The 26,190-nt window shown below is 47.4% G+C and overlaps 2 protein-coding genes across 7 annotated transcripts; one reads left to right on the forward strand and one right to left on the reverse strand.

The window, feature by feature from the left end:
- The first annotated feature begins 1,874 nt into the window (after positions 1-1,874).
- On the forward strand, positions 1,875-16,443 carry pcf11 (PCF11 cleavage and polyadenylation factor subunit). 5 transcript variants are annotated; one of them, XM_044221320.1, is made up of 19 exons: positions 1,875-2,249; positions 4,488-4,613; positions 4,940-5,122; positions 6,010-6,216; positions 7,611-8,602; positions 9,172-9,346; positions 9,884-10,286; positions 10,748-10,891; positions 10,988-11,053; positions 11,399-11,658; positions 11,773-12,732; positions 12,980-13,046; positions 13,242-13,370; positions 13,549-13,675; positions 14,049-14,232; positions 14,536-14,691; positions 15,098-15,190; positions 15,486-15,521; positions 15,604-16,443. In XM_044221320.1, exons 1-19 carry the CDS (start codon positions 2,007-2,009, stop codon positions 15,832-15,834), a joined length of 4,782 nt encoding a protein of 1,593 aa, XP_044077255.1. In that variant the 5' UTR covers positions 1,875-2,006; the 3' UTR covers positions 15,835-16,443. The 5 variants fall into 5 exon arrangements, with proteins under 5 accessions (XP_044077255.1, XP_044077253.1, XP_044077254.1 ...); XM_044221318.1 differs by having other exon boundaries at positions 11,399-12,732; XM_044221319.1 differs by lacking the exon at positions 10,988-11,053 and having other exon boundaries at positions 11,399-12,732.
- Positions 16,444-17,533: 1,090 nt separating this feature from the next.
- Positions 17,534-25,718, reverse strand: ccdc90b (coiled-coil domain containing 90B). 2 transcript variants are annotated; one of them, XM_044221332.1, is made up of 9 exons: positions 25,530-25,718; positions 24,106-24,225; positions 23,018-23,121; positions 22,502-22,603; positions 21,776-21,817; positions 21,626-21,697; positions 19,841-19,894; positions 19,580-19,694; positions 17,534-18,546 (listed from the first exon to the last, which is right to left on the reverse strand). In XM_044221332.1, the coding sequence occupies exons 1-9, from the start codon at positions 25,564-25,566 to the stop codon at positions 18,491-18,493; spliced, it is 702 nt and encodes a 233-aa protein (XP_044077267.1). In that variant the 5' UTR covers positions 25,567-25,718; the 3' UTR covers positions 17,534-18,490. The 2 variants fall into 2 exon arrangements, with proteins under 2 accessions (XP_044077267.1, XP_044077268.1); XM_044221333.1 differs by lacking the exon at positions 25,530-25,718 and adding an exon at positions 25,380-25,505.
- Positions 25,719-26,190: the final 472 nt, after the last annotated feature.

A 26,190-nucleotide genomic window follows, 5' to 3' on the forward strand; every position in this document is an offset into this window, starting at 1 on the left:
GTATGAGGAGGGTATTTAAGCTCTTCATCCAGACTGTCCGAGCAGAGGCAACGGTACTTTTCTCTGTTCGGAATCAAGTTCAGCAAAATAAATGACATACGACTCTGCTGGTCACACACGTAGCCAACAGATCCACCGGGGGCGCCGTCTCCACTGCCCTCCACCCAACACAACACCGCCTACATCAGGACGCTGATTTCAGCTCAGCATTCAATGCAGTCTCCCCATGAAACTGGCTGGACTCTGGACTCTGGGTACTCAAGCCCAGAGTCCAGCCAGTTTCATGGCTGGACTCTGGGCTTGAGTACCACACTCTGCAACTGGATCCTGGACCTCCTCACAAACGGACCCCAGACGGTTCAGAACGGCGCTCGCGCCTCCTCCACTCGGGCTCCGCCCCGTCCCGTTCACGCTGTACACCCACGACTGCAGCCCCCCGACACGGAGACAACTCCGTGGTGAAGTTTGCAGACGACACCGCCATCATCGGCCGGATTACGAACAACGATGAGACTTCGTATCGGGGGGGGAATCAACAGTCTTGCAGGGTGGAGCTCGGAGAACAACCTGCTGCTCTACGTCAGCAAAACCAAGCAGCTGATCGGAGGCAGCTGCTTGCCCCCCCCGTCTACATCGGTGGAGCAGGGAATCAGCATCACCGAGAACCTGACACGGTCCTCTCACACCTCCACCCGCTCAAAGCTCAGAAACGGCTGCATTTCTCATGGAAACTGAAGAAGGCAAAGATCTTGTTAACTTTTAAAGAGGAGCAACAGGAAGCGTCCTGACTGGAAACGTGTGCACGGCCGGGACCGGAGGGCCCCGCAGCCGGGGATTCGAACCGCTCAGAAGCTCGCTGGTACCAAGCGACCGAGCAGCAGCGGTGTCGGCGAGGTGAGGTGTCTGTCGACCCAGCAGACTACAGAGCAGCTCCTTCCCTCGGGCGGAGGCTCCTCCGCTCCACCTCAACCACCATCAGAAAGTGACATGGAACTTTCTGTTATGATGGTTTTGCACATTAGCGTACCACCTTTGTGTAACATATGTTTATAAGTATCTGTTTATATTGTTTTTATTTGTATTTTTATTCTGTTCTAATTTTAAATATTCGTACATATGTGTTGTGTGTGTAGCATAATTTCACTGTGCAGCTCTGTGTTGAAGAATGACAAATAATAAACGAACCTCGAACATGCAGGCCAAGCTCATCGCATGTTTACACGTTTAATATTTTAATATATTCAAGTCCCAAAGGCCAGTGTTTTCCTCACCTGAAAACTGAAAAAGCTTTTTCGATCTCTCTGTGGTGGTTTTCAGATTTTAGCGTGGACCATTTAATCAGAATGTGAAAATCAAAATACAATAATTCAGCAAAATTCAGTCTTGTAATTTGGTTCATATGGCACTTTTCAAGACACTAGGGGCCGCAGGTGTTGAACATTTGCATACATGTTATGTAGCTGATCACATGTCTACAGGCCTATTACATCACACGTTTACACAAGTTTGATATTTTATAATATTACTATTATATAATAATATACCCCATCCTTACATTGTAAATTATATTTATTCCATGACATAGATTTGCTAATATTGCAATATTAATCTTAAAAAAGCTGCATTTAAACCCTAAAACCAGTGTTTGGAGTGGGCCGCCATGCTTCGGCCTCATGTTGTTGAAACATCTATTTCCTCTAAAGTTATGTAATAATAAGCGCACAATCTGCTTCCATCTGATTGGCTCATTTGCGTGGCTGTTATTTTGTCAAACCAATCAAAATCAAAAACCCGGCACAGACGGCGCGAAACAAGCCAATGAGATCGCACTAACGTCACGCCAGACATTAAATATTCTATGTGACGTATGAGGCCTTCAGTTACAGTCGCCATTTTCTTGTTGTCGAAAACGGGCAGAGAAGGACGACAGGCGGCGGCTGAAAAATACCACAAACTCGGCGTTGTTTTTCACCGAGTCAGGGCAGAACAGTTAGCTACATGAGTTCATGGACTGCCTGCTAATCAATGGTTATGGTATTTATAAGGCTGGTGTAGGTTTCCCCGGGTCGTTCAGCTCAAAGATGGACGACAAAGCAGCGAGGGAAGATGCCTGCCGAGAGTATCAGTCCTCGCTGGAAGACCTGACATTCAACAGCAAGCCGCACATCAACATGCTGACCATTCTGGCCGAGGAAAACCTCAACTTCGCCAAGGATATCGTCGCTATTATTGAAGCGCAAATAAGCAAGGTTTTTATAAATATAGAATACTTTCAATTTCAGATGCTTTATGTCGATGTATGTAGTAGGCCCAGTCGACGATGTGCTGTTGGCTATGTTAGCTACTAACGTTAGCTGCTAACGTTAGCTAAACATGGCGGCTATCGTTGTGTTGCACGACATGTCACCTAGCTACGGTACATTTCGTTGTTGTTCTGGTTAGCAACACTATCGAGTGGCACTGCATTCTTTTTTTACTCAATTTCTGTGTATTAAAAGTGAAAACCTCGTTTATATTCAGTAATATATTTAGATTGCTTCAAAACAAGAAGTCATCTCTGAACAGTCAGTCTTTGTCGAAAGTGGTGAAATTAGCTCTGACCTGGTGTAACGTTAACCTTTAATCTCTGGCCCAGCTGGAGTGAAAATCCACCGTAAAATAACGTTATTTTACCTGGAGGTCTGGATGATATTTGAGTTTAATATGACTATTAAGTTAATGTTAACCAACTGCTCAGAGAGCGAAAGACACTGGCGTATTGTTTTGGGGTTTTTTTTTTGTAAGTTAATTCATTAAAGGTACACTTTAAGGCAGTAATGACTAACGTTACAGCGCCGTTTATTGTTTATTTCGACTAAAAGCAAGTTAGAAATCGCTTTCCAGCTTGAGAGGAGGAGCTGAAGAAGACAGAAGACACTGTTAGACAAGTTAAACACCCAAAAAGTAAGAAACAAAATGAAGGGAGAGCCGCAGAAAACATAGCACCCATAAATAGCCTTTAGGAACTGTACTGATGCTAATTTAAACAATATAAAGCTCCTAGATTGATTGATTGATCACATTTTTAACTCCAGGCCTCCTGAGAGTCCAGTGGTAACTGCTGGACCTATAAGACAAAGTGAACGTGTTGATCGTGCCGTAAATCACCGGCTGCCTGTAGAAACTTAGCCTACATAACGAGCCCGGTGGCTCAGCGGGTTCGGTTACGGTGGATTTTGACTCGACATTCGCAGCCCTGACTGTTCACGGCCCCCACAGGTCTCTAGGCCATTCGTCACTGTGTTCCTGCAGTTTTCTACCTGCCGATTGAGGCCAGACCACATACATGTTTTTCAGTCTAATCTATTGTTAATAAATACTGTCGGGTAGCTATTGTTAAACGCAGGAGACGCGGCCACTTTGAAGCCCCCTCCGCCTGCTCTAGAAATGCCTTTCAGCCAGCAGTTTGCCTCAGTTTCCTCTGTGGTCAGTGTTTGCACTGTGACGCCTGGTGAAACAAAGCTTTGGTCGCTTGAAGCCTGAGCGGATCAGAAAAAAGTTTCTCTGCTTTCATTCACTAGTGCATTTTGAATTACTGAAATGTCATTGAATGGTTAAAATGTTATAATAAAAAATGTGAAATGTGCTTTTTGTCATTTTTTATTTCCCAGTGTAATTTATTGGTATGACTGGTTTACATTTACTGACTCGGCCTGTTCGGACTGGTTGTACAAACAGTCTTTACTCAACTGATGCTGCACAGTTCAGTAACAGTAGACTTCTGCTTCAGTGTACAGAGTTTAAATCAGCTTCTTTCACTAAACGCCTACAGACCACGTGTCCTGATGGGGTATCAATGTTTTGTTTTTTTAACAACTGAAGGGAGAAAAGCCCTTTGAGGGCAAAACTTTGAAGGAGTGTGGGTGAATAAAACTCACTGGGTGTGGAGTTAAAGAGTCAAGCTCATGTGTCAGCTGGGTAAAGTACAAAGAGTGGTTTAAGGAAAAACCCTCTTTGGAGGTAAAAAGGTTCCCGAGGACTGGACTCAGCGCCCCCTTTTTTTAACCCGTTTGTGCATCATGGACGTGTTTTAATATATTTATTTTTTCCTCCCCGACTCCGTGGCGAGGATCCCTGTCCTCCTGAGACCCGTCTTCGCAGACGCTGAGCCGACTGGTCGCTAATGAAGACGGCGGATTTTTCGGCAGGTTTTCTTTGTTTTTTGGATCGATCGTGGTCGCGAAGGAGTTCGTTGGAGGCGTTTATTTTGAATCCAGAAAGAAGAGAGATCTTACGGACTGTAAACTGCTGGTTTTTGTTTTTGTGTCAACATCTTTTTCAGACTCTTTTTGGCTCTTCCACTCTTTAAACTGTTCGCACAGCGGGTGGCGAGGGGGAGGGCGACCAGGCCCTGCTAATCCTGTCAAACTGTATTTTGAGCATTTGTTCTGAAATGTTGGTTTAACCCCTGTTGTTTTCTAAACTTGTTGAGTTCTCTATTGCTCCAGGCCCCATCTACCGAGAAGCTTCCAGTTTTGTACTTAGTGGATTCCATAGTGAAGAATGTTGGAGGAGAGTACCTTGCAGTGTTTGCTAAAAACCTAATCACTTCATTTATATGTGTCTTTGAAAAGGTACAGTTCTCTTTGCTGCCGTTTAGCATTGTTTAAAAATTAAGCACTAAAAGTCTTAGCAGCCCACTTCACTTCCCTGCTGTTTGTTGTTGCTTGCTTTTTATGTGATCTCCTGCACTCTGCTCCTGTGTACTTAATGCCTTAACATTAATCCTGCTAATAAAAGTGTAACATTTTTCTAGAAAACTTGTTTTAACCTGTCCAGAAAGTGTTAAAGATCCTTATAGCTGTAACGGACATAGTTCTAACACTTTGCTGTGATGCTGCTGAAGTGTTTTTAGGTTTTTGTTGGTAGCTGTGGACCAAGTCCTGTCCTCTGTTTGTAGGTGGATGAAAACACTAGAAAGAGTCTGTTCAAGTTACGATCGACGTGGGACGATGTGTTTCCTCTGAAGAAACTGTACGCGCTGGACGTCCGGGTCAACTCCGTGGACCCGGCCTGGCCCATCAAGCCGCTGCCGCCCACCGCCAGCGCCAGCATTCACGTCAACCCCAAGTTTTTAAAACAGGTGTGTATGAGCTGCGAACACCACACCAGGCTGCGCCTCTGCCTTCTTGTACTTTGAGATCTTAACAGATTTGTCGGTTACAGTCAGAGCTGCCGAAGTCCGACAACTTCTCTGCAATCAAGATAAAACAAAACACCTGCTTTTGCAGTTAGAGAAGTTCGAGCTCTTTTTAAAGCAGATGAACTTTATTCAAGATTTATATGTTTCTAGGAATATGTCAGTGTCTTCAGATGAGACAAAGTAAAGTGTGTCTAAAAGTCACAGTTCAGGAAAATGCAGAAATGTGCATCCAAATGTCACCTTACTAAGCAGGTAACTATTGTCATATTTGTCTCCAACTCTGCTCTAAAACTTTTACACAACATAGTCACAAGGGAGGAACTGAATTTGGGAACTTGAAGTTTCTGTTGTGTCAGTTTTTCCGGTAAAATGCCACGCGGATGGAGCTGAAACAGTCTGTTATTAGGCAAAAGTCTCAAACGCTCTGGTTCCAGTTCATTAAATGCAGAGATTTTTCATCCCACAGTAATGTGTTCATCATTTTGGACTCACTCGTGCATTTGAAAGCTCAAAGTCAATGATCACGTTTTATAAAATGTTTAAATTTGCGTCACTAGGCTGGTACAAGAAAACAGCAAGACTTTTACAGCCATTTTTCTCTCCCGTTGAATGTAAAATCTTAATCTACAGATAACCACTAACTCCAGCCGTCCAATGAATGTAGTGGAGTAAAAAGTTCCTCCAGTACGTTTCAGAGGGAGATAATCTAAAGTAAGCAGAAGTCGGGACACTGGAGGAAGTGGACTGTTATTCTTTAGTTTCTTTGTCGCGTAGTGACAAAATCTCTGTTTGTCCTCTGACCCTCCATAACCTCGGCGTGCCTCCAGTCTGAGGAGGCGTCCTCTCCGCTGCCTGTCTCCGCCCAGCCGCCGGCGCCGGTAGCGCCCGCTCCCCAGCCGGCCCCCGCCGTCAGCCAGTCCAGTCTGACCCAGGAGCAGCTGATCCGACAGCAGCTGCTGGCCAAACAGAAGCAGCTCCTGGAGCTCCAGCAGAAGAAGATCGAGCTGGAGCTGGAGCAGACCAAAGCACAGCTGGTAGGACAAATGAGGACTGGGCATAGTTAAGATGTAGTTGATTCTGACTCCAAATCTGCTTTTTGATTCTAGTTGTTACCTCTGCATATGTCGTCCTCCTGTCTTATTGTCTTGAAGTGTCTTGTGTGTTGAAAACTCCTTGTTCTGTACAAAAATACACTCTTCAGTGTAACTGAGGCATCAACAGTCAGACAAATCACAGTCCCACGCTGTGCTTCAGCGGACTCGTTGCTCGCTGAACTACAGCGGAGGGACAGTGACACACAGGGAGTTTTGTGCTAAAGACGATAACGTTGTAATATTCCCAATTAATTTTACTGACTCCGACTGCTGAAGCCTCATGAGCTTTTGCTGAACTTTGAAATTTAGTTTTGCACAGAAACACTTTTACAGCAAGCGAAACCTCTTTCAGTGTCCATATGAGCGCGCAAGAGTTTCAGGTGAGGCGGGACAACTTCACTGACATACGCTGTGGTTTGCTGTGTGAACACTTGTGAAGCTCAGCCACACTTTTGATTTTGCCGTATTGTAAATACTATACATGTCCCTTTTAACGTGTTTTCCAACACGTCGTGTAGATGGAAGCTCAGTAGGTTTAAAATTCACCATTGAAAAGTTGTTTTCAGGAATCAAAAAACAGTCGTACAGGAAACCGTCCGGCTGTACAGCAGCAGCTCAGCGTCCTCGTCTAGTTGAAAGAGAATTTATGGTGACGGACAGGTACATACAGGTACACCGGTTTCCTGTTAGGAGGCTGCTAAACTAAGAATCTAACTGCGGCGTCTGGAAACATTTCTGTTCTTCCACTGAAACAAACGCACCAACTGCAGACTGTACAGGACTCAGCTGCTCGGCTGTAAACCAGGACCCAGAGCTGCGACCACGTCACACCTGGTTCAGCCTCTTTACATCGGCTCCCTGTTGGTTTCAGGACTGATTTTAAGATCTTGTTGATTACTTTTAATGCTCTTCATGGCTCCAGATTATATCTTAGACCTTGTAATCCCTTATGAACCTTCACGTAGTCTGAGATCTTCGGGCAGGGGTCTCCTGTCTGTTCCTGAGTCCAGGATGGAAACTAAGGGGGACAGAGCTTTGGCCATCAGGGCCCCGAGGCTCTGGATCAACCTGCCCGAAGACATCAGGCTGTCTGAGTCAGAGTCTTCGTTTAAGTCTTGTCTCAAAACACATTTTTATCTGAAAGCAGATCCTGATTTTACCTGAACTGGCTTTATTTTATTACTTTTCTGTATTTCATGTGTTTTATTTCTTTATATTTCATCTTTCACTGTGTTTTATTTTTCTTGTTGTGAAGCACTTTGTACTTTGTTTTGATAAGTGCTCTATAAATAAAGTTTTATTATTATTATAACAGCTGTTTAATGTGTCTGCAGGTTGGTGGGTTTGTGTTACCAACATCGACTCCGGTCTCCACTCCAGCAGCACCGAAGCCCGTCAGCCAAACTGCTCCCGTGGTCCGGCCCTGGATCCCTCCTCAGACTCAGACAGACACCAAGCCGCCCACCAGAGACCCCCGTCTGAACCGCACCGGCCCCCCGGCTGCCTCCCAGCCCAAAGAACATCCTGCTGGGAAGAAAGCAGACACGACCACAACAGGAAGTCCTGCTGCGACACCTGAGAAATCCTCCCGGCCAGACAAGGCCAGGATCCCCAGGAAGGACGTGTCAGAGGAGAAGCCCAAGTCCAAGTCGCCGTCCCCGTTGGCCAAAAGTGTCCAGAGCAAAAACAAACAGGTGGAGGCCGAGATTCAGAAGTCGGCGGACGGCACGAAGAAAGATCCCAGGCTGAGGAAACGCACGCAGGACAAGACCGGAGAGGCCAAAGACGACGAGCTGAAGGAGAAGAAGAGATGCACCGACAAGAAGGAGAGAGAGGAGGCGGCGCGCGCCGCAGAGCCGGCGAGGTCCAGCAAAGGGAAGCTGGTGAACGGCTCCGTGACCAAACACGACCGCGAGGAGTCCGCGGAGAAGGCCGAGTTCAAGACTGGAGGCAACGCCCGAACGCATGCCAGGAAACGCACCCGCTCGCGGTCCAGGTCGCGCTCCCCCGCCGCCTCCCCGAAGAGGAAGGACCGGCGGTCGCCCAAGAGCAGAGCCAGGAGCAGCTCCCTGTCGCCATCCCCCTCTCACAAACCCGGCAAACCCAGGAGGGTCCGCGCAGACGAACTGGAACACGGCAAGCCCAGCCGAGAGGACCGGCTCGCGCCAAAGAAGAACCAATCGGAGAGCAGGAGGTCGAAGAGGCCGGCGGAGGACCGGCACTCCGAGTCCAGAGACTCTCATTCCCCGCGGAGCCACGACGGAGGCAGCAAGGAGACGAAGGACGCTCCTCACCGCTGGAGGAGCGGCTGGGAGGAGAACAAACAGTGAGTCCACTGATCAGAGTTACCGCCATGTTTCCCTGTTGTGTTCAGACGTTACTAACATTAACAAACCTTTAACCGGGCTCGCTGTCAAACCTCAGTATTTCTCTGCCATCAAACGTCTGGTCAGATTCAAATCAACTTACTCAGATTGAAGATTTTCACCAATTTTTATTTATTAGTTCTTGTTTGGCTGTTTAGTGTTTGGACAACATGCAGCGTTTGAGAACTTTGCATGTTTTCATTAAACAAAAGAGGCCAAAGTTTTTAGCAATTTATCATTTTAGTCGTTTGGCAAGAAAAGCTTTTTCCGGTTGGGGTTTACTTCTTCCTTTGATGTATGATAGTAAACAGAAGGTCTCTGTCGGTCAGAGATCGTAGAACTAGACTGGGAAATAACAGTTAAAAAAGGTTTTTAAAACATAATTAATGAATCATTATTATTATTATTATTATTTTAATGTTTTTTGGCGATCGATGGATCAACTGATGATCACAGCAGCAGGTTGTGTCAGTGTTTCTGGATTGAAGCAGTTAAACGAGTAAAAACCAGATTGGTGTTTCCTGTTCAGTCTGAAGCTGCCGGAGGACTCTCACGCGAAGCCTGGACCTCAGAGACACAAACAGTACAGCACGCCGACTCGCCCCACCACCCCCCGAACCCCGAAGCATCGCCTCAGCGTGGACGCCAACCTGCAGATACCCGAAGTCCTCAACTCCGCCTCCAAGAAGGACCTGCTCAGGAGGGTACGGCACAAACACCGCGCACACACATTTACTGTAGGCTGCAAAGTTAAAGAAATGTAGAAAAACGACAAAGATTTAAAGAACAGCTGTTATGGTGCAGAGTACTAATCTATTGTCATTGAATGGCCAGTCACTTTCTATACAAGTACTCTGATTGGCTGGTGCCTTTTTAATCACTTGTGTTTACAGTATCTCCAGCAGATTTGTACATTATGTTGTAGAAGGACTGCAGAAGCCACAAGATGGCGCCAAACATCACCGAGCATTTTCAGATTTTTAGCATTCGCAGGTGTAAGAATCTGCTTTTAGTGTCTCTGCGTCATTGATTCGGAAATGTATTGTTCCAATACTTTGAACATGTTTAATGATGTATAGAAAATACTCTGCAAGGTCCCCCACCCCCCCAAAAAAATGAATTTCTTCGATAAAAATTCTTAAAATTACATTCACTCTGTTGCAGTAAAATCCAGGATCTTATTCCAGTATTAAGTTATTGGGGAAGTCGTCTATAAGCCGTCTTCCCGTCTCTCTCTGCAGGCCAGCAAGCGTCTGGAGAGCGGGGAGATTTCCCAGGAGGACTTCCTGAACATGGCCCACCAGATCAAACATTTCTTCCAGTATCAGGAGGAGAAGCAGCAGCACTCCGAGACCTGGGACGGCTCCGGCAACTTCTCCGGCAAGAAGCAGCCGCTGCTCACCACGCCCCCCTCCGCTCAGCCCCGCCCCCACGACGGCATGGACGCCGCGGAGCTGACGTACTACGAGCACAAGTCCAAGCTGAGGAAGACGCAGGTCACCCACCGAGCCGCCGGGGAGGAGTGGGAGGGCGAGGGCAGTCCAGATGAGGCTGAGGAAGGTGGGCAGAGTGAGAAGGCGGGCGGGCGGAGCGCCGGACACCCGCCGCCACATAAATACAGCCGGGCGCCACGGGACCGGCAAGGTGAGCGGAGGGTGATCTGGGAACAAGTGTCAACTAGAGCTGCAATGATGAATGAAGTCGGTTTAATGGATAAGTTGATCAACAGAAAAGAAATTGGCAGCTGTTTCGATAATCGACTTATCATTTTAGTAATTATTCGGGCAAAAATGCCAAATATTTGCTGATTTCCAGCATCTCAAATGTGAGGATTTGATCGTTTTCTCTGTCATGTGATAGTAAACTGAGTATTGTGTGTTTTGGACAAATAAAACAGGTGATTTTGAACGCATCACTTTGGGCTGTGAGAAATTATAATGGGCCCTTTTCACAGTTTGAACTATACAGTTTACATAACTGCGACTCCGTTCAACCAGCAGCCGCACTTTTAAAGGAAAAGCCTCGCAGCTTCACAGAAGAAGCCAGGTGTGTTTAAAGTTCTGAGGTGTGTGTCGCTGATGTCCGTTGGTTAATGGCTCTTACAGGTGAACGGCGAAGTAAAGAGCGCGAAGAGCCACGGCCGCCGCTCGGCCCCATGATCGAGGAGTACAACCACGGCAAAGAGTTCCCCACTCTGAAATCTCTGCCAGGCCTTCGCTTCAGGAGGAGAGCCGACCCCCGAGAGCCGAGTGAGTCCGCTGCCCCGAGCGTGTCCACGACGATGCATCTGTTCACACGATACGTGAAGCCGAATGTTATCTGTTATCTGTCGTCTTTATCCACAGAGAGGTCAGAGGTCAGGTTCTGGAGCCGCGGGGTGTCAGGGTCTCGATCAGTGATACTTCAGCAGGGTTAGAGACTCTTCTAAAGAGATCACAGTTTACACATTTCATTAGGAGTTAAGCTCACACGCAGCACAACAGCAGACTCAGATCCAGGTCACCACAGTCAGCCTCCCAGGAGGTCATGGGAGTCGTAGTCAGTAATTAGTTGCAGAGAAGAAGAGTTCAGGTGAAATCCTTATTTAGATCTCTTCTCTGTAGTTTCTGTCTCCATTAACCTTAAGTGAGATGAAGCTCATACTGTTAAAAGTCAAACACCTAAAATCACGAGTGAATGCCGCACCATGTTCGCCGACGCTAACGGTCGCAGGAAGTCGGAAAACGTCTCGATGAGTTTGCGTCTGTTGTTTCCAGGTGAGAGAGAGTGGAACTCGCCGCTGACGGAGCGCCAGCGCTACGACGATCGCGAGGAGCAGAAGAGTGGCTACGACGCTCCGCGGAGGTACGGCCCGCCTGCTGACTCCAGACACCCCGACCCACGCAGGCCGGAGGGACCCCCGCCCTCTGGCACCGTGGTCCACAGGAACTGCCCGAGTCCGGCTGGTCTGGACGCCCCGGCCCCGAGGTTCGAGCGCGAGCGCCTGTCGCCTCTACACCAGAAGGACTCGGCAGAGGTGAGCCCGATCGCACGCTTCGAGAGTCCCAACAGTGAGCACTCCGACGACGGGCCCCTCAATCTGGATGTCCCCCCTCCTCATCCCCCCCCTCCCCCCAAATCCATCCTCAAGGTGCCGCCCCGTGGAGGACCGCTGTCTTCTGTCCGACAGCACAGCGACTCCCCGGGACACACGCCACCGCACGACGGAGGACACCCTCCCTCCCGGTACGACGGGCACATGGGCCCCTCCAGACCGCACCCTCCGGGTTGGTACGAAGGCGGCGGCCCCGGGCGCTACGATGACTCGTCCCGGTTCGACAAGCCTCACCACCAGGGTCCCGGTAGGTTTGACGGTGGCGGTCCTCATCACAACATGCCAGAGAGGTTTGACGGACCCGGGCAGGTCGACGGACCCCACATGGCTCACGGGCCCATGAGAGGCGGAGATGGTATTGGGCGGTTTGACGGTCCACCTCACCCTCAAGGCCCTGGGAGGTTTGATGGTCCGATCGGTCAGCAGCCCCCAGTGAGGTTTGAGGGACAGGGGCCCGGACCGGGTCACTTTGAGGGTCCTATGCAGCGTTTTAACATGGCCCCGGGTCCTGGATCTGGACCAATGGGCTTCCAGCAGCAGAGGCCCATGCGCTTCGAGGGCCCTCCAAACCAGATGGGCCCGATGAGGTTCGAAGGCCCCGGTCCGATGCGCTTTGACGGGCCCGTCCAGCCGGGGCCCAGGTTTGACATACCCAACGTGCCCCATCAGGGCGCGCCCCCACACTACGAGTGCGCCCCTGGCCAGCAGGGCCCCATGAGGTTCGCTCCCCAACACAACCTGCAGCCCCCCATGAGGCAGATGGCCCCGCCCATCTACGAAAACCCAATGGTCCCCCAGCAGAACTTCAACATGGCCCCTCAGCGTTTCCCGGAGCCCATGAACCCTCAGTTCCCCGCGGGGCCGATGGCGTTCCCGGCTCAGCCGAACCTGCAGCAGGCAGGAAACTTCACCATGCAGCAGGCGCCGCCCTTCAGCCAGCTGGCCCCCGCCCCCTTCTACAGCCCGGCCGCCCCCGCCGTCGGCATGCAGCAGCCGGTGAGTGACGCACCTGCAGACGCACCTGTCAATCAAACACTGAATCTAAATGAGCGAAACGGACGTTTTTTGAAGTTACAGGCTGATAATTTTACATAGAAACAGACCGAAGCGGGATGACGTCCAGTTAAACTTTATAATCAGAGATGAAAGTATAAGTTTACAGCCTTTACAGAGCGACAGTCGGTTTCTCTGCAGCGGCCGCTTTGTTCTGCACGCCGTGTACGAACCTGTTCTTTGTTTTCAGGTCAACATGATGACGAACCTCAGCCAGCCCTTCCTGCCTCAGAACGCAGTGCCTTTCAGACCGCAGAGTAAGTTCCTGCTGAGCAAGAACCGCATTTCATTCATGAGAATTACGTAAACATAAACGCAACTGATGAAAGTAGTTCGTTCATTACAAGTGACTTTTTAAAACTGAAGACGGTAAATACATGGGGCCGTTTGGAGAACTTTGAGTTCTGGTTTCCGTTAAGTGTTTCTAACCGCTTGTTTGTGCGTCCCTGCAGCTCCGCAGGTCGTCCCTCCAGAGAACCATTTCGGTCAGGTGGACGTCAACGACCTGCTGTCCAAACTCATCTCCAACGGCATCATCAAACCCTCGCAGCCCGACGCCGCCGCCCCGCCCGCCGACGCCGGTCAGTGGACCGCTTTTAATGTTTCTGCTAAATCTCTGAAAACTCTCTTCAGCTGTTCCTGTCAAATAAAAGCCCAAAATAAAAAAAAAACGTGCTGCTGCTGTCGTCATCGGGACCCTTTTAATAAAGCTAAATATTTCTATTATTCGGTTGTTAAAATAACTATTTATTTTTCCAGAGTCGTCTTCTGCGGCGGCTCCGGCAGCTCCTCCGTTGGAGGAGGAGGAAGAGGAGGAGCAGGAGCCGGAGGTGGAGGAGGAAGACGTCCCAGACCTCACCGGCTTCACCATCGATGACATGAAACAGTGAGTACAGACCGCACGACCTCCGAGACGACGGACTCGAGTCTGATACGTTTTTATTTTTGTTTGAGCAAACGTGTCGGACGTTCTCTGGTTCCGCTCCTGCGATGTGAGGATTTGTAGTTTTCTCTCTCTGCACACTGAATATTCTCGGGTTTGGACTGTTGGGGCGCCACGTCGGGACTCAACGGTTCATTCCAGTCCGGTTCAAATGTCCCAGCGTCCGACCGTTTGGACCTGTTCCACATTTGTTCCTCGACTGACCGTCCGTGCTGTCCCACGTGGTCTCAAGTCAACGTTAGTCTTAAAATCAAGGTCAGGAATAGAACAGCTGGGGTTCGGGTTCAGTGTTGTGACACCTTCTGTCCCCCCTCAGGCGTTACGAGAGCGTGGTGACCAAGCTGTACTCGGGGAACCAGTGCTGTCTGTGCAGCATGAGGTTCACCGCCGCTCAGACCGACATGTACGCCGACCACCTGGACTGGCACTTCAGGCAGAACCACGCCGGGAAGGTCGCCAGCAAGAAGATCACGCACCGCCGCTGGTACTACACCCTCAGGGTGAGAGCACGAACAGCTGGAGGCCTCCCAGAGGCTCTGCAGCTCTTTAAAAGCTTTGAATTCAGTTTCCTCAGAGAAGGAAAAGACTCTAGAAGGTTTTAAAGTCTTGACTTTAATGAAGCAAAGTGTTAAATCTCGTCTCGTGGCTTTTGTCATCAGGAATTATTGTTATTCACGATCAGGAAGTGCTGGGAAAAAGTGCTAAATAATTATCGTGATCAACATTCGACTCTGTGTTACAGACGGACAACAGTCGGTCCTGATGTTTAAACTCGTGTGTGTGTGTGTGTGTGTGTGTGTCAGGACTGGATCGAGTTTGAGGAGATCGCCGACCTGGAGGAGCGAGCGAAGAGTCACTTCTTCGAGAAGGAGAACGAGGAGGAGGTCCAGAAGAGCCAGGCGGCCGCGAAGGAGAAGGAGTTCCAGAGCGTGAAAGCCACCAAGGACCAAGTGGGCGAGGTGAGACCCGTCTCCCGTCAGACCTGCATCTGTCGGGGGCGGAAGACGGACTCCACAAGTCCAAGTGCTCGTCGTGCAGAATAATACGTTATATTACTGGATTCTAATCATTGATGCTTTAATGAGATTCAGCTGTGTAGTTTAATCTAATGATGATCGTAGAACCCAAGTCAAGTACAAGTACTTGAGTAAATGTACTTGGTTACTTTCCAGCACTGAAATATAGTTTCAGAGACTGCAGACACAGCTGCGGTCAGTACGGTGGCCAGCAGGGACCAATCACAGATGAAGCTCGACAGGAAACGCGCCCCTCAGTTCACACTTTAGTTTTCCTTTGAGTTCTGGAGGAAAATATCCGGCGTGAGTTCGATCAGAAATAAAACGCTGTTGCTTTCTCCTCCTGCAGTTGTGTGAAATCTGTCAGGAGCCGTTCGAGACGTACTGGGTGGAGGAGGAGGAGGACTGGTTCCTGAAGAACGCCATCAGGGTCGACGACAAGGTACGCCGCCGCCACGCTCTGTTTTTAAAAGTCCTTTCTCACCTTTTATGGACCGAACGATCGCTGAGAAAATAATCTGCAGAACAGTCGATGATGAAAATAATCACAGGCCCGATCGAGTTGCACAACTTCTGTTTCTGACGAGTTTTAAACGGTCGCATTAGATTATTAAAATGAATCAGATCTCGGCACTCTGAACCGGAGTCACGTTGGTTTCTGAACGTGAAGTCTTCAGGCTGAAATCCTGATCTAACAAGATAACGATCGTTATGAATAAATGTTTTTCTCTCCACAGAACTTCCATCCCTCCTGCTTCGAAGATTATAAAAACGTAAGTAACTGAAGACCGAAATGTAGAAATAATAAGAAATAAAACCTTCAGACGTCTGACCCGCTGCCGTTTGTCTCCTCAGACGTCCTCGTACCTCGACGTCACGCCGTCGCCCAACAAGGTGCTCGCTGACCACCCGCTGAGCGCCTTCGTGAAGAAGGAAGAGGAGGAGGAGGAGGATACTTCCTGTGCTGTCGCCGCCGCCTCGCTCAAACAGGAAGTCGAGTCTGAGGCCGGCGAGCTTCCCGATGTGAAAAAGGAGGAGCAGGAGGTTTTAACAGACGAAGTGCAATCTGATCAGAATAAACAGTAACGCTGCTGCTGCCTCACCTTCACCTTTTCTTTGTTTTTGGAAGAAAAGGCGTTTTTACGTGCGGAGGCCGGGTCCTCGGCAACATAACATAAATACATTTTTGTATTTGGATTCTGCGCGACCATTTCAGGTCTCCTGTTCTCTGTGAATCAAATGAAAACTGAACTGAAATCGTTTATTAAAAAAAAGAAATGTTTCGTTTCCTTTTGGCTAAAGGATGTAAATGATTTAATTTATAAATTAAAGTATTTTTTGGTATCTCTGGTGTAACGGTGATTGAATCTAACGGCTGCAGTTTGCCGCCTGTTAGCCTGTACATAGTTGGATGGATTGATTGGTTTGACGAGTAGTTGCAGGTGTTGAGTTGCTTCTGGCTGCGTTAAAGGTAAGCATCATCTGATTGGACAACCGAAGACTCCACCTGCTCTTCGGGAATCGCTCCTGCGGAGGATCGAAGTCGTCTTTTCGTTTGTTTTCTTTGGTCTCGAGTTGATCTTCAATAAAAGAGTCTGAAACTCGTTTGTGTGAACAGTGATTGATCTTTGACTGCTCTCAGTTTTATTGTCATTTGGGTTTCAAAACTAAAAATAAAGGTTTAGTGGATTTAAAGTTTCCGTCGTGTCGTGATTTCTTTCATCTGAAAAGTTTCAGTTTAAAAAAACGTCTTAAAAGGGAGACTTTTGTGTTTTTAGTGTTGTCTGCAGGTCTTTGCATCTTTATATCAAACCCACCTTTTGATTCTCCGTCCGGCTGCTTTTATTCTGACGGAGCAGCTGCACAAAGCGTGTTTCCTGCCTGCTGATCGATGAACTCTCCAAAACTCAACATTTTACAAACGTCACAAGACGTTTAAACTGTCGAACATTTAATGTGTTAAATATTTTATGTTTTTGTCATCGATGTTCTCCGCAACCAAAATCCAGTGGTGGAAGAAGCATTTTTGTTGTTTTATTGGTACTTTTACTAAAGTAAAATGTGAAGAATCTGAACACAACGTTATAATTCTCTTTATTATCTTAAGATCGGAGTAACCGGAGTTCGTGAGTACAGATTATTACGTGTTTAAAGACTTTTTGAAGGAGTGCTGGAGTTACACCTGCAGAGCACATTGACCACACAGGCCTAATGCTGTTTCCTTTCACCATCCTCCATCTTTAAATGCAGGCTGCTGCCTTCACAGCAGCGAGTCCTCCGTTTCTCAGCTTCGGTCACATTTTTAGTATTTTGTTGTTTATTAAATGTATTTATATCAGCGACCAGCTACAAAATGCATTAATCTCAAAAAGAAAAGACGTACTTTGTTTCCACCTGTAGTCCCGCGGCAGGTGAACGGAAACAGCAAAACCATTATTTCCACTACTGATGGACCAACAACCTATTGAGACCCACACACACAGACCTCACCCTTCAAACCAGGTCTGAACCTTCAAACAGCCCGTTAAGGTTGTGAGGACCGGCCAAAACGTCCTCACTCTGTAGGTAAAGCCCTCGGTCCCCACTATGTAGCGAGTACAAGTACACAGACACACAGTGGCACGTTTCATAGGAATAAACACAAAACAAACATCCAAAAGGTATAAAAACAGGTCGTCAAATTAACGCTGACAGACCGGCTGCTTAAAATCTGTTTTTTTTTTTTTTTTTTTAACGTCACGGGAAAAATATGGAAATTTAATTTATAAAATTATAAAACCACACGTGCAGTTTTTAAAATCTTTATTTGTGACGGTCGCAGACATCGTCTGCAGTCCAGCAGCGAAACAAACACGTTCGGCTGCTTTATATTCGACATGTTTCGGATAAATGATCTCGTAGTTTCAGTCAACTGACGTCAGGAAGCTCCAGACGTTGCTTCACTCTGAAGCTTTTACGTTTCAAACTGCTGATCAATAATGAAACTATCAAAGAAAACAAGTGAACATCATTAAAAAACATTTTCTTGTTCTGACTAAAATCAGTTTCCAAAGCAGCGCGAGTTACATAAAAGCATCAAATATAAAAGCGTTTGTTCTTTTAAAGGGTCGGTTCAGGTACTCGTACTTTTGAGTATTTCCGTTACGTTTCTACTCCACTACATTTCAGAGAAGCACTCAGATCCTTTACTTAAGTAAAAGTAGCAATACCACAATGTAAAAGTACTCGTTTACAAGTAAAAATCCTACTTAAGTAAAAGTACAGAAGTATTATTAGCTGATACTTTAACTACATGACGCTGAAGTTTACTTGTAATGGAGTATTTTTTTTTTTACAATGGTGTATTTTCACTTAAAGAAATTATCTGAGTACTTCTTCCACCACTGAATATTTCTCTCTGAAATGTATATAAAAGTATAAAGTAGCATTAAATGGAAAGAAAAAGTACAAATACCTAAACTCTGTACTTACGTACAGTACTTGAGTAAGTGTGGTAGCCCTCTAGTGTTTACTGAGCACATGAGTACATTTAGCTGATAATACTTACGTACTTCTACTTAAGTACGATTTTAAATGCAAGACTGAAGTAAAACTCAGTGGAGATGAACTGAAGTTGGTTGAAGTTGCTTTAAACATGCAGCAGCAGCAGCAGCAGCGATGTCCCGGTCACTCCGTGTCCTCCGCAGCTAAACTGAAGTACTTTGCGTCGCGTATAAAGACGAGTTCAGCAGTTTGCGGATCTTCACCTCCACAGCCGGTAGACTCCCAGAGCGATGGCCAGGCAGGAGAACACCGTCGCTGGGGAGCAGCACAGGGGAGAACGCCTTCAGCCAACATCCCGATAATCATCGTAGAAAAGGTTTCAGTCGCAGTCGTCTGGACGCTGTTTTCAGAATCAAGACGTTTCGGCTCCCATCCGGAAGTCATTCTCAATTGTGAAAAAATGGGACGGAAACTAGAAATTTAAGCTACTGTGTTACATAAGCCCCGCCCTCTGGGAGGAGTCTACCTGAGTATCTGTTAATAGCTAGTTTCACCTGAAACTGAGCTAATTGTTTCCATGATGGCCCAGTAATCAGTAATCAGGCCTATTGTTTTCTGGCTGCACCTCCCTCATCACTGTTAAGAACCTGATTAGCATGTGATTGGCTTGACCACGGTGTTAATACACTGTGGTAAACTTTGGACAGATTGAATCTCAGACCACCATTTCTGTTCAAAGAGGGGTTTTCTTTTTTCACAAAAATGGCTTCTTTGACTCCTCTTTCAAACCAACTCTTCTCTCTGCTTAGGATCTTCACCTCACTGTCTTCAAATGTGCGGTTTGTAGCTTTTAGATGCAAACGCACGGCGCTCTGTAATCCTGAGTTAGCGTGTCGTCTGTGCTGATAAAGTCTTTTGTGAAGCGGCTGTTTGGTCTCACCTGTGTACCGTTCTTTGCAGTTTTCCTCACTGCACTGAATGGAGTAAACTACATTACTCTGTTTCTGTGTGGGCATCTTGTCCTTAGGGTGAACGAGTTTCTGTCTTAAAGTGTTGCCTGGTTTAAAGAAAACAGGAACATCGTGCTGTCTAAAGATCCTTTGTAGTTTTTCAGACATACATAAGGAATGGAGACACCGTTCCTTCTTGGTTCTTGGACTACGACTGAAACCTTTTCTACGATAGAACACTCCTGGACGAATGAGGGACTACACCGACTTATACCGATAATCACACTTTCTTTCATTCTGTTTGTACGCTAAACCCCCGCCCCTCAACTGTGATTGTCCAATCGGCTTTCACGCCAGTAACCGTTCTGCGTGCTTTGAAGGACGTGGAAGAGGTTTACCTGCCAGGTAGCGGATCGTCTCCAGTTTGAGAGACTCCAGGACCGTCTTGAGCGAGGCCACCTGCAGGTCCATCTTCTTGTTGATCTCCATGTTGTCGTGTTCGAGGTCGGCTTTCTGGCCACAGGAGACACGTGGCGATGTCGCCAACCGAACCACATCAAAAACAACCAATCACATCCCACACTGCTAAATTACTAAGTACACCCTCCTGTCCGTGGACAGGATGTCCCCCCAGGTGTAGTTCTATACAGTCCATTTACCTTGTGATGGAACTCTGTGCTGGCCTCCATCAGCTTCTTCTCCTGTTCAGTAAACTGACAGAAAAACACAAAGTGAGGCAGCGGCCCGTGTAAACAGGAAGCACAATGCTGCCATAGATTCAGCGAATTACGATGTGAGCTACAACTTAAGACCTTAAGAGCTTCTGTAAGTGTTAAGATAAAGAAGTGACACCACCCCAGAAACACGGCATTAAAACGACGCGGTGAAAGTTGTTTTACTGACTGACAGTCTGACGCGGTGGCCGACGCTCGGTCTAAAGCCCAAATTGTATTTAACAGACTTACAGGTGTTTCCTGACCACACCCCCTCCTGTTTTACACACAGCCAGAAGCTCGTGATGTTTGACGTTGACTAAACGCACAGGCAGAAACGGAGGTGATGAAAACGTATTTACCTGACAGACCGAGAGAGACAGAGGTGAATGTGAGGGACCGTATGAAAGTTATTGGGTTTATTATTGCCAGTTTATTAGGAACAGCTAGCTAAAACTATGCTGCTTTATACAGCCTTTATTAGTTTACGTTTTGTCATGTTGTTCCCAGCCGAACCAGCAGTCAGCAGCTCCTGTCTGCAGTGGACCCGTGGACGGACAGACAGCTGTCTCTGGATCACTGTGAGACTGAAGGAAACTTAAAAACAGCAGGATTCTCAGGCAGGTTCTGCAGCCGCTTTCTTCTCTGGCGTCTCAGCTGGTTTCTGGAGGTTTATTCTGGACGGACGTCAGAGACGATGACGTCCTCTGGAAGTGCGAGTCGCGCTGAACGACTCGATGTGAGTTTCATGTCTGAGAGTTCAGACCTGACGGAGTTAGGACTCTGAGGAGGTTTCTGATGCTAAATGCTGCGTTCAGGCGTTCAGTGTAATTTGTTGGTTGTTACAGACTCAAAGCATCACCAGATCGGTTTTACAGCTGAAACGATTAGTTGAGAAAATAATCGGCAGATTCATTGATAATGAAAATAACTTAGTTGCGGCTCTAAACTGTTTAATATCTGGAGACATCAAGATATAAAGGTTCTGAATACATAAAACATACATACGTTCATAAAAACCTGATTGTCATGACCACAGTCGTGTTTCTCATCACATCACTGTTTTCTATAAACAAATACATTTGAATTCTCTCCGTGTCTCTCAGGAGAGGACATCGTATCGCTGGAAGGTGCGTCTCTTCGTGTTTAACGTCATCTGCTGCGTGGCTGCCGCTTACTTCTCTCAGGAGGATTTTTTGCCTCGGTGAGCTCTGCTGCAGCTGCTGACCACGTTGATATGCAGCCGAATCAGTTGAGGTCAAAGTTCTGCAGCTGTTCAGTACGTGTACAAACTGATGTTTAACAAAGAACCGAAAAACTGCCTTTAAACTGAAACGACGACGCCGAGTCACCGCGAACGAATCGGTAGCTTTTAGCGCTGAAGCTCCTCGCCGGCCCGGCTGCGATTCACGGGACGTTCCTTCTTCATTACAAGCCGATAACTCGTCAGTAACCGCCGGGATGTCAAGCTGACGTACGGGCCGGTGCTCTGAACGTCGGCACCGCGAAACAGCGTTTCTACACGCGTTCGTCACCTGAAGCGCGTCTGCTGGAACAGATGCGCTTCCACTTTCATCAGTCCAGCTGTGCGCTCTGATCGCTGCCAAAACGCGGGCGGCCTACACTCAATACTGTACCTGAACGCATCCCGTCTGCGTGTAGCTGCTGCTTTCACTACACGGCTGCGATGCGTTCACTTACTGTCTGATGTAACCGTCGACACGCACTCACCATGTCGGAGACCCTGCTGCTCTCCAGGTTGATGTCCAGTTTGGTTTCTGCTCGGACTTTCTGACTCTCCTCCTGAACACAAACAGAAAAATGTTGCTTTGTATTCCGACAGGCTGCGAACTAACTTCCCGTCTGAAAACTCCTCCTCACCTTCAGTCTGCTGTGTAGCTGCTCCAGCTCTCGCTTCATTTTCTACAGGAAAACCAGACTCAATTATACTTTTAGTTCTTACGTTTCGGATGTATCTGTGTGTACAAACAGTGAAACGATATCTTTTACATCCTTAAACTGTTCTTTAATAATATTCTGAGTGATCGTAGAAAAGGTTTCAGTCGTAGTCGTCTGGACGCTGTTTTCAGAATCAAGACGTTTTTGTGAAAATGGTCTGAGAACTCAGAAATTTAAGCTACTCTGTGTTACATAAGCCCCGCCCTCAGGAAGGAGTCTACCTGAGTGTCTGTTGATTAGCTAGTTTCACCTGAAAATGAGCTAATTGTTTCCATAAGTCAGTTTCAGGTGAAACTAGCTAATCAACAGATACTCAGGTAGACTCCTTCCTGAGGGCGGGGCTTATGTAACACAGAGTAGCTTAAATTTCTGAGTTCTCAGACCATTTTCACAATTGAGAATAACTTCCGGATGGGAGCCAAACGTCTTGATTCTGAAAACAGCGTCCAGACGACTACGACTGAAACCTTTTCTACGATAGAAAACACTCCTGGACGAATGAGGGACTACACCGTCTCATTCTGAGTCATTATCAATACAGACTTATACATTTGTATATGTGGCATTTGTCTTGAATTCTGGCAGCTTTCTACTTTATTATTATTTAAACTCGTGAAATGAAAAGAGAGATTTAACGTGTCGTCGCACCGAGTTCTCAGATCGAAGGTTGGCGAACTCGCTCTTCTCCAGGATCACCATGTCCTTCCTGATGGAGTCCAGGTGAGCCATGATCTGCTGCACGGCGATTTCCTGTCGGAACGACAGACGAGGAGACGGAATTCATTTGTTCATCATTACAGAGTTCATTTGTCTTAAAGGAGAGTTTTTCTCAGCGCGTAAAGGAACTTCACGCTTCAGCTCATCGTAAACCTGTGGAGATACGTGGTTTTCACTGGACAGGAAGTGTAATCTGTGAAGTAACTACAGCTGTCAAATGCAGTGAAGTGTAAAGTAACATAAAGCAGAAATACTCAAAGTACAAGTGGCTCACAGCGGTACTTCAGTACAGCGAGACGAGTTTCTCCTCGTCCTCGTCCCATCATGGCGGCTGTGGGCTCAGGTCTGCCTCTACCCGGCTCCCGGATTAAGTAAAGGTAATATACTGGATATCGGGGTGGGGGCTCGTTGTGTCTTACTTGTGTTGTAGTCCTAAAGGCGTCCTACCTGGTGGGATCTGGTCACCATGTCTCTGTACACGATGTCCATGTTGGCCGTCGTCAGGGTGACCAGAGCTGAAACGACGAGCTCCGCCTGCCGCTTCTCCAGACCTGCACAAGATGAAAACGTTTTTCTTTTCTGTCCAACGTGATCAGAGAGAGCGTCGGTCTGAACCGCGTCCTCGTGAAAACACACACGTTCAGAATCAAAAGGTCAAAGCTGAAACCCGCAACTTTCATTTGTTGTTTTAATTATAGAAACTTTCTTTTATTGCGAAGCAAACGACGAGCTGCGTGTTTGCTGCACGAAAGCCGGACAGACTGTCAACACGTTTCTGATCAAACTACTTTTATCTTTGTTTCAAACTCAACGACAGTTTGTCTCCCATCCAGAAGCTAGCAGCTAACAGCTAGCAGCTAACAGCCAGCAGCTAGCAGCTAACAGCTAGCAGCCAGCAGCCAGCAGCTAGCAGCCAACAGCTAGCAGCCAGCAGCTAGCAGCCAACAGCTAGCAGCCAGCAGCCAACAGCCAGCAGCCAACAGCTAGCAGCTAGCAGCCAACAGCTAGCAGCCTATAGCCAGCAGCTAGCAGCCTATAGCCAGCAGCTAGCAGCCAACAGCCAGCAGCTAACAGCTAGCAGCTAGCAGCCAACAGCTAGCAGCCTATAGCCAGCAGCCCGCAGCTAGCAGCCAACAGCTAGCAGCCAACAGCTAGCAGCCAGCAGCTAGCAGCCAACAGCTAGCAGCCAGCAGCTAACAGCTAGCAGCCAGCAGCCAACAGCTAGCAGCCAACAGCTAGCAGCCAACAGCCAGCAGCTAACAGCTAGCAGCTAGCAGCCAACAGCTAGCAGCCTATAGCCAGCAGCTAACAGCCAGCAGCCAGCAGCTAGCAGCCAACAGCTAGCAGCCTATAGCCAGCAGCTAGCAGCCAGCAGCCAGCAGCTAGCTGAACTTCCCTGTTTCAGTCCCGATGCGCTGCTGTCGTCTTTTAGCTCAATAAATGACAAACATTATTTTCTAAATTCGTTAGTTTTAGTTCCGGCAGTGAAGTATTTCACCTTCAGTCATTATCTGAGACAGTAAACGCTTCCTCACCGCTGCTCTGCAGCTCCGTCACCATGGCGTGGGAGTCGAAGGTGAGCTTTCGCTGCTCCAGAGGCGTTAATTCAACTTTCCTCAGGTCGAAGGTCGCCACGGGGACCGTCACATGGAAACCTATCACACACACACACACACACATTTAGCCTGTTTTTGGGGTACATTTAAAAACTTAAAGAGGCGTTTGCTTCCTTGCTGTGAGTTCAGGTTGATCCCGCTCTCGTGTCTGTACAGTAAATATGAAGCTACAGCTAGCAGCTGGTTAGCTTAGCTTAGCTCAGAGGAGGAGGAAGGACTCAGATGTTTTCCTTCAGGAATCGACGTACTACCACAGCGTAGAAATACTCTGCTACAAGTGAAAGTACAACAGTAGTAGCATCGAAATATACTTAAAGTCATAATATCTTTATTACAGGATTATAATTATTGATGCATTAACGTGCTCATCACTTTAAGATGCAGCTGGCGAAGGTGGAGCTCCTTTAATGACTTTACATTCTGCTCGGCGGCTCGTGAATTCCCCCTTAATCTTAATCTATTATATCATAATTATATATTTGTTATTAATGAGACGTGTCGTCCCTCATTCGTCCAGGAGGCGTTCCATCGTAGAAAAGGTTTCAGTCGTAGTCGTCTGGACGCTGTTTTCAGAATCAAGACGTTTCGGCTCCCATCCGGAAGTCATTCTCAATTGTGAAAATGGTCTGAGAACTCAGAAATTTAAGCTACTCTGTGATTACTGGGCCATCATGGAAACAAAAGGTCAGTTTCAGGTGAAACTAGGCAGGTAAACAGCAGATACTCAGGTAGACTCCTCCCTGGGGGCGGGGCTTAAGCAACACAGAGTAGCTTAAATTCTCAGACCATTTTCACAATTGAGAATGACTTCCGGATGGGAGCCGAAACGTCTTGATTCTGAAAACAGCGTCTAGACGACTACGACTGAAACCTTTTCTACGATGTTATTAATAATCTGAATCTGTTACTAAAGCTGTCAGACAGATGTAGCGCGGCGAAGAGATTAGCCTCTGAGACGCAGCGGAGTGGAAGCAGCAGTTTCGTACCGCTGTCCAATACATACGAAGCTACAGCTGGTTAGCATAGCTTAGCGCAAAGACTGGAAACAGGGGGAAACTGCTAGCCTAGCCAAAGGTAACGGAACCCACCAACCAGCAGCTCTACAGCTTCCTGATTAACGTAACGAAACAACGCGTCACGTGTTACATGGGGTCGTCACATGTCTGTCTGTTCATTGGCCGGGAGCCAGTTACCTGGAGTCTCAGCTGGTTGCCTGGCAACTGGTCCTGGCCTGGAAATAATGCACCTTATTCATATTTACATTTCCTGAAGTACAGATACGAATGCTGGAGCTTTCTGGACCCAGCATGCACCGCGGTTCGTTATGCGCTCGGACTGCTCACCTCTCCACGTTCCGACCCGCCGCAGCAGCGCGTGCATCCCGGAAGCTGTTTATGAGTTTCAATAAAGTTTCCTTAAACAGTAAAACTACTGACTCCAGCTGACCCGAACAAACTGCACACACACACACACACACACGCACAGCTGACGGACCGGAAGCAGTCTGACAGCACGAGGAAGTTCAGGGAAAACTTGAAAGACCCGTCCGCTCTGATGCTGCATTCAGGGACCGTGGGAAATACATGGAACAGCACGACACAAGTCCAGTGTGTGTGTGTGTGTGTGTGTGTGTGTGTGTGTGTGTGTGTGAATCATTATTACTGTAGTCACGTTTTAATGTATTTTGAGTGTCTGGGCTGCCGTACCAAACTGTTCAGTGACGTCTGCATAAAAACACTGAACACCTGTTTATTATTTCATTAGTGACACAAATCGCAGCTTCAGTTAAACCTCGCTGCTGTTACTGCCGATGCATTCATTTAGAACTGCACACAAACACATTATTATTATTATTATTATTGTAAATCATTTTAAACACCGACTATGTTACCGGTGAGGTGAAAGGTGCGTCGACGACAGTGGTGGAAAGTAACTATCCTGCTTTATACTTCGACTCATTTCAGAGGAAACGTTTGTACTTTTTACTGCACTACATTTATTCAG

Source organism: Siniperca chuatsi, linkage group LG14, assembly GCF_020085105.1.
Source record: "Siniperca chuatsi isolate FFG_IHB_CAS linkage group LG14, ASM2008510v1, whole genome shotgun sequence".
Lineage (NCBI taxonomy): Eukaryota > Metazoa > Chordata > Actinopteri > Centrarchiformes > Sinipercidae > Siniperca > Siniperca chuatsi.

Bases quoted from the DNA above. Each gene is read 5' to 3' on its own strand.
- pcf11 (XM_044221318.1), top strand. From the start codon at position 2,007: ATGGACTGCCTGCTAATCAATGGTTATGGTATTTATAAGGCTGGTGTA. The intron at 2,250-4,487 runs GTTTTTATAAAT...CTATTGCTCCAG, and splicing joins TTGAAGCGCAAATAAGCAAG to GCCCCATCTACCGAGAAGCT. The intron at 12,733-12,979 runs GTGAGTGACGCA...CTTTGTTTTCAG, and splicing joins CCGTCGGCATGCAGCAGCCG to GTCAACATGATGACGAACCT.
- ccdc90b (XM_044221332.1), bottom strand. From the start codon at position 25,566: ATGCACGCGCTGCTGCGGCGGGTCGGAACGTGGAGAG. The intron at 23,122-24,105 runs GTGAGGAAGCGT...CATCTTGTGCAG, and splicing joins GACGGAGCTGCAGAGCAGCG to GTCTGGAGAAGCGGCAGGCG. The intron at 19,695-19,840 runs GTAAATGGACTG...TCCTGTGGCCAG, and splicing joins GCACAGAGTTCCATCACAAG to AAAGCCGACCTCGAACACGA.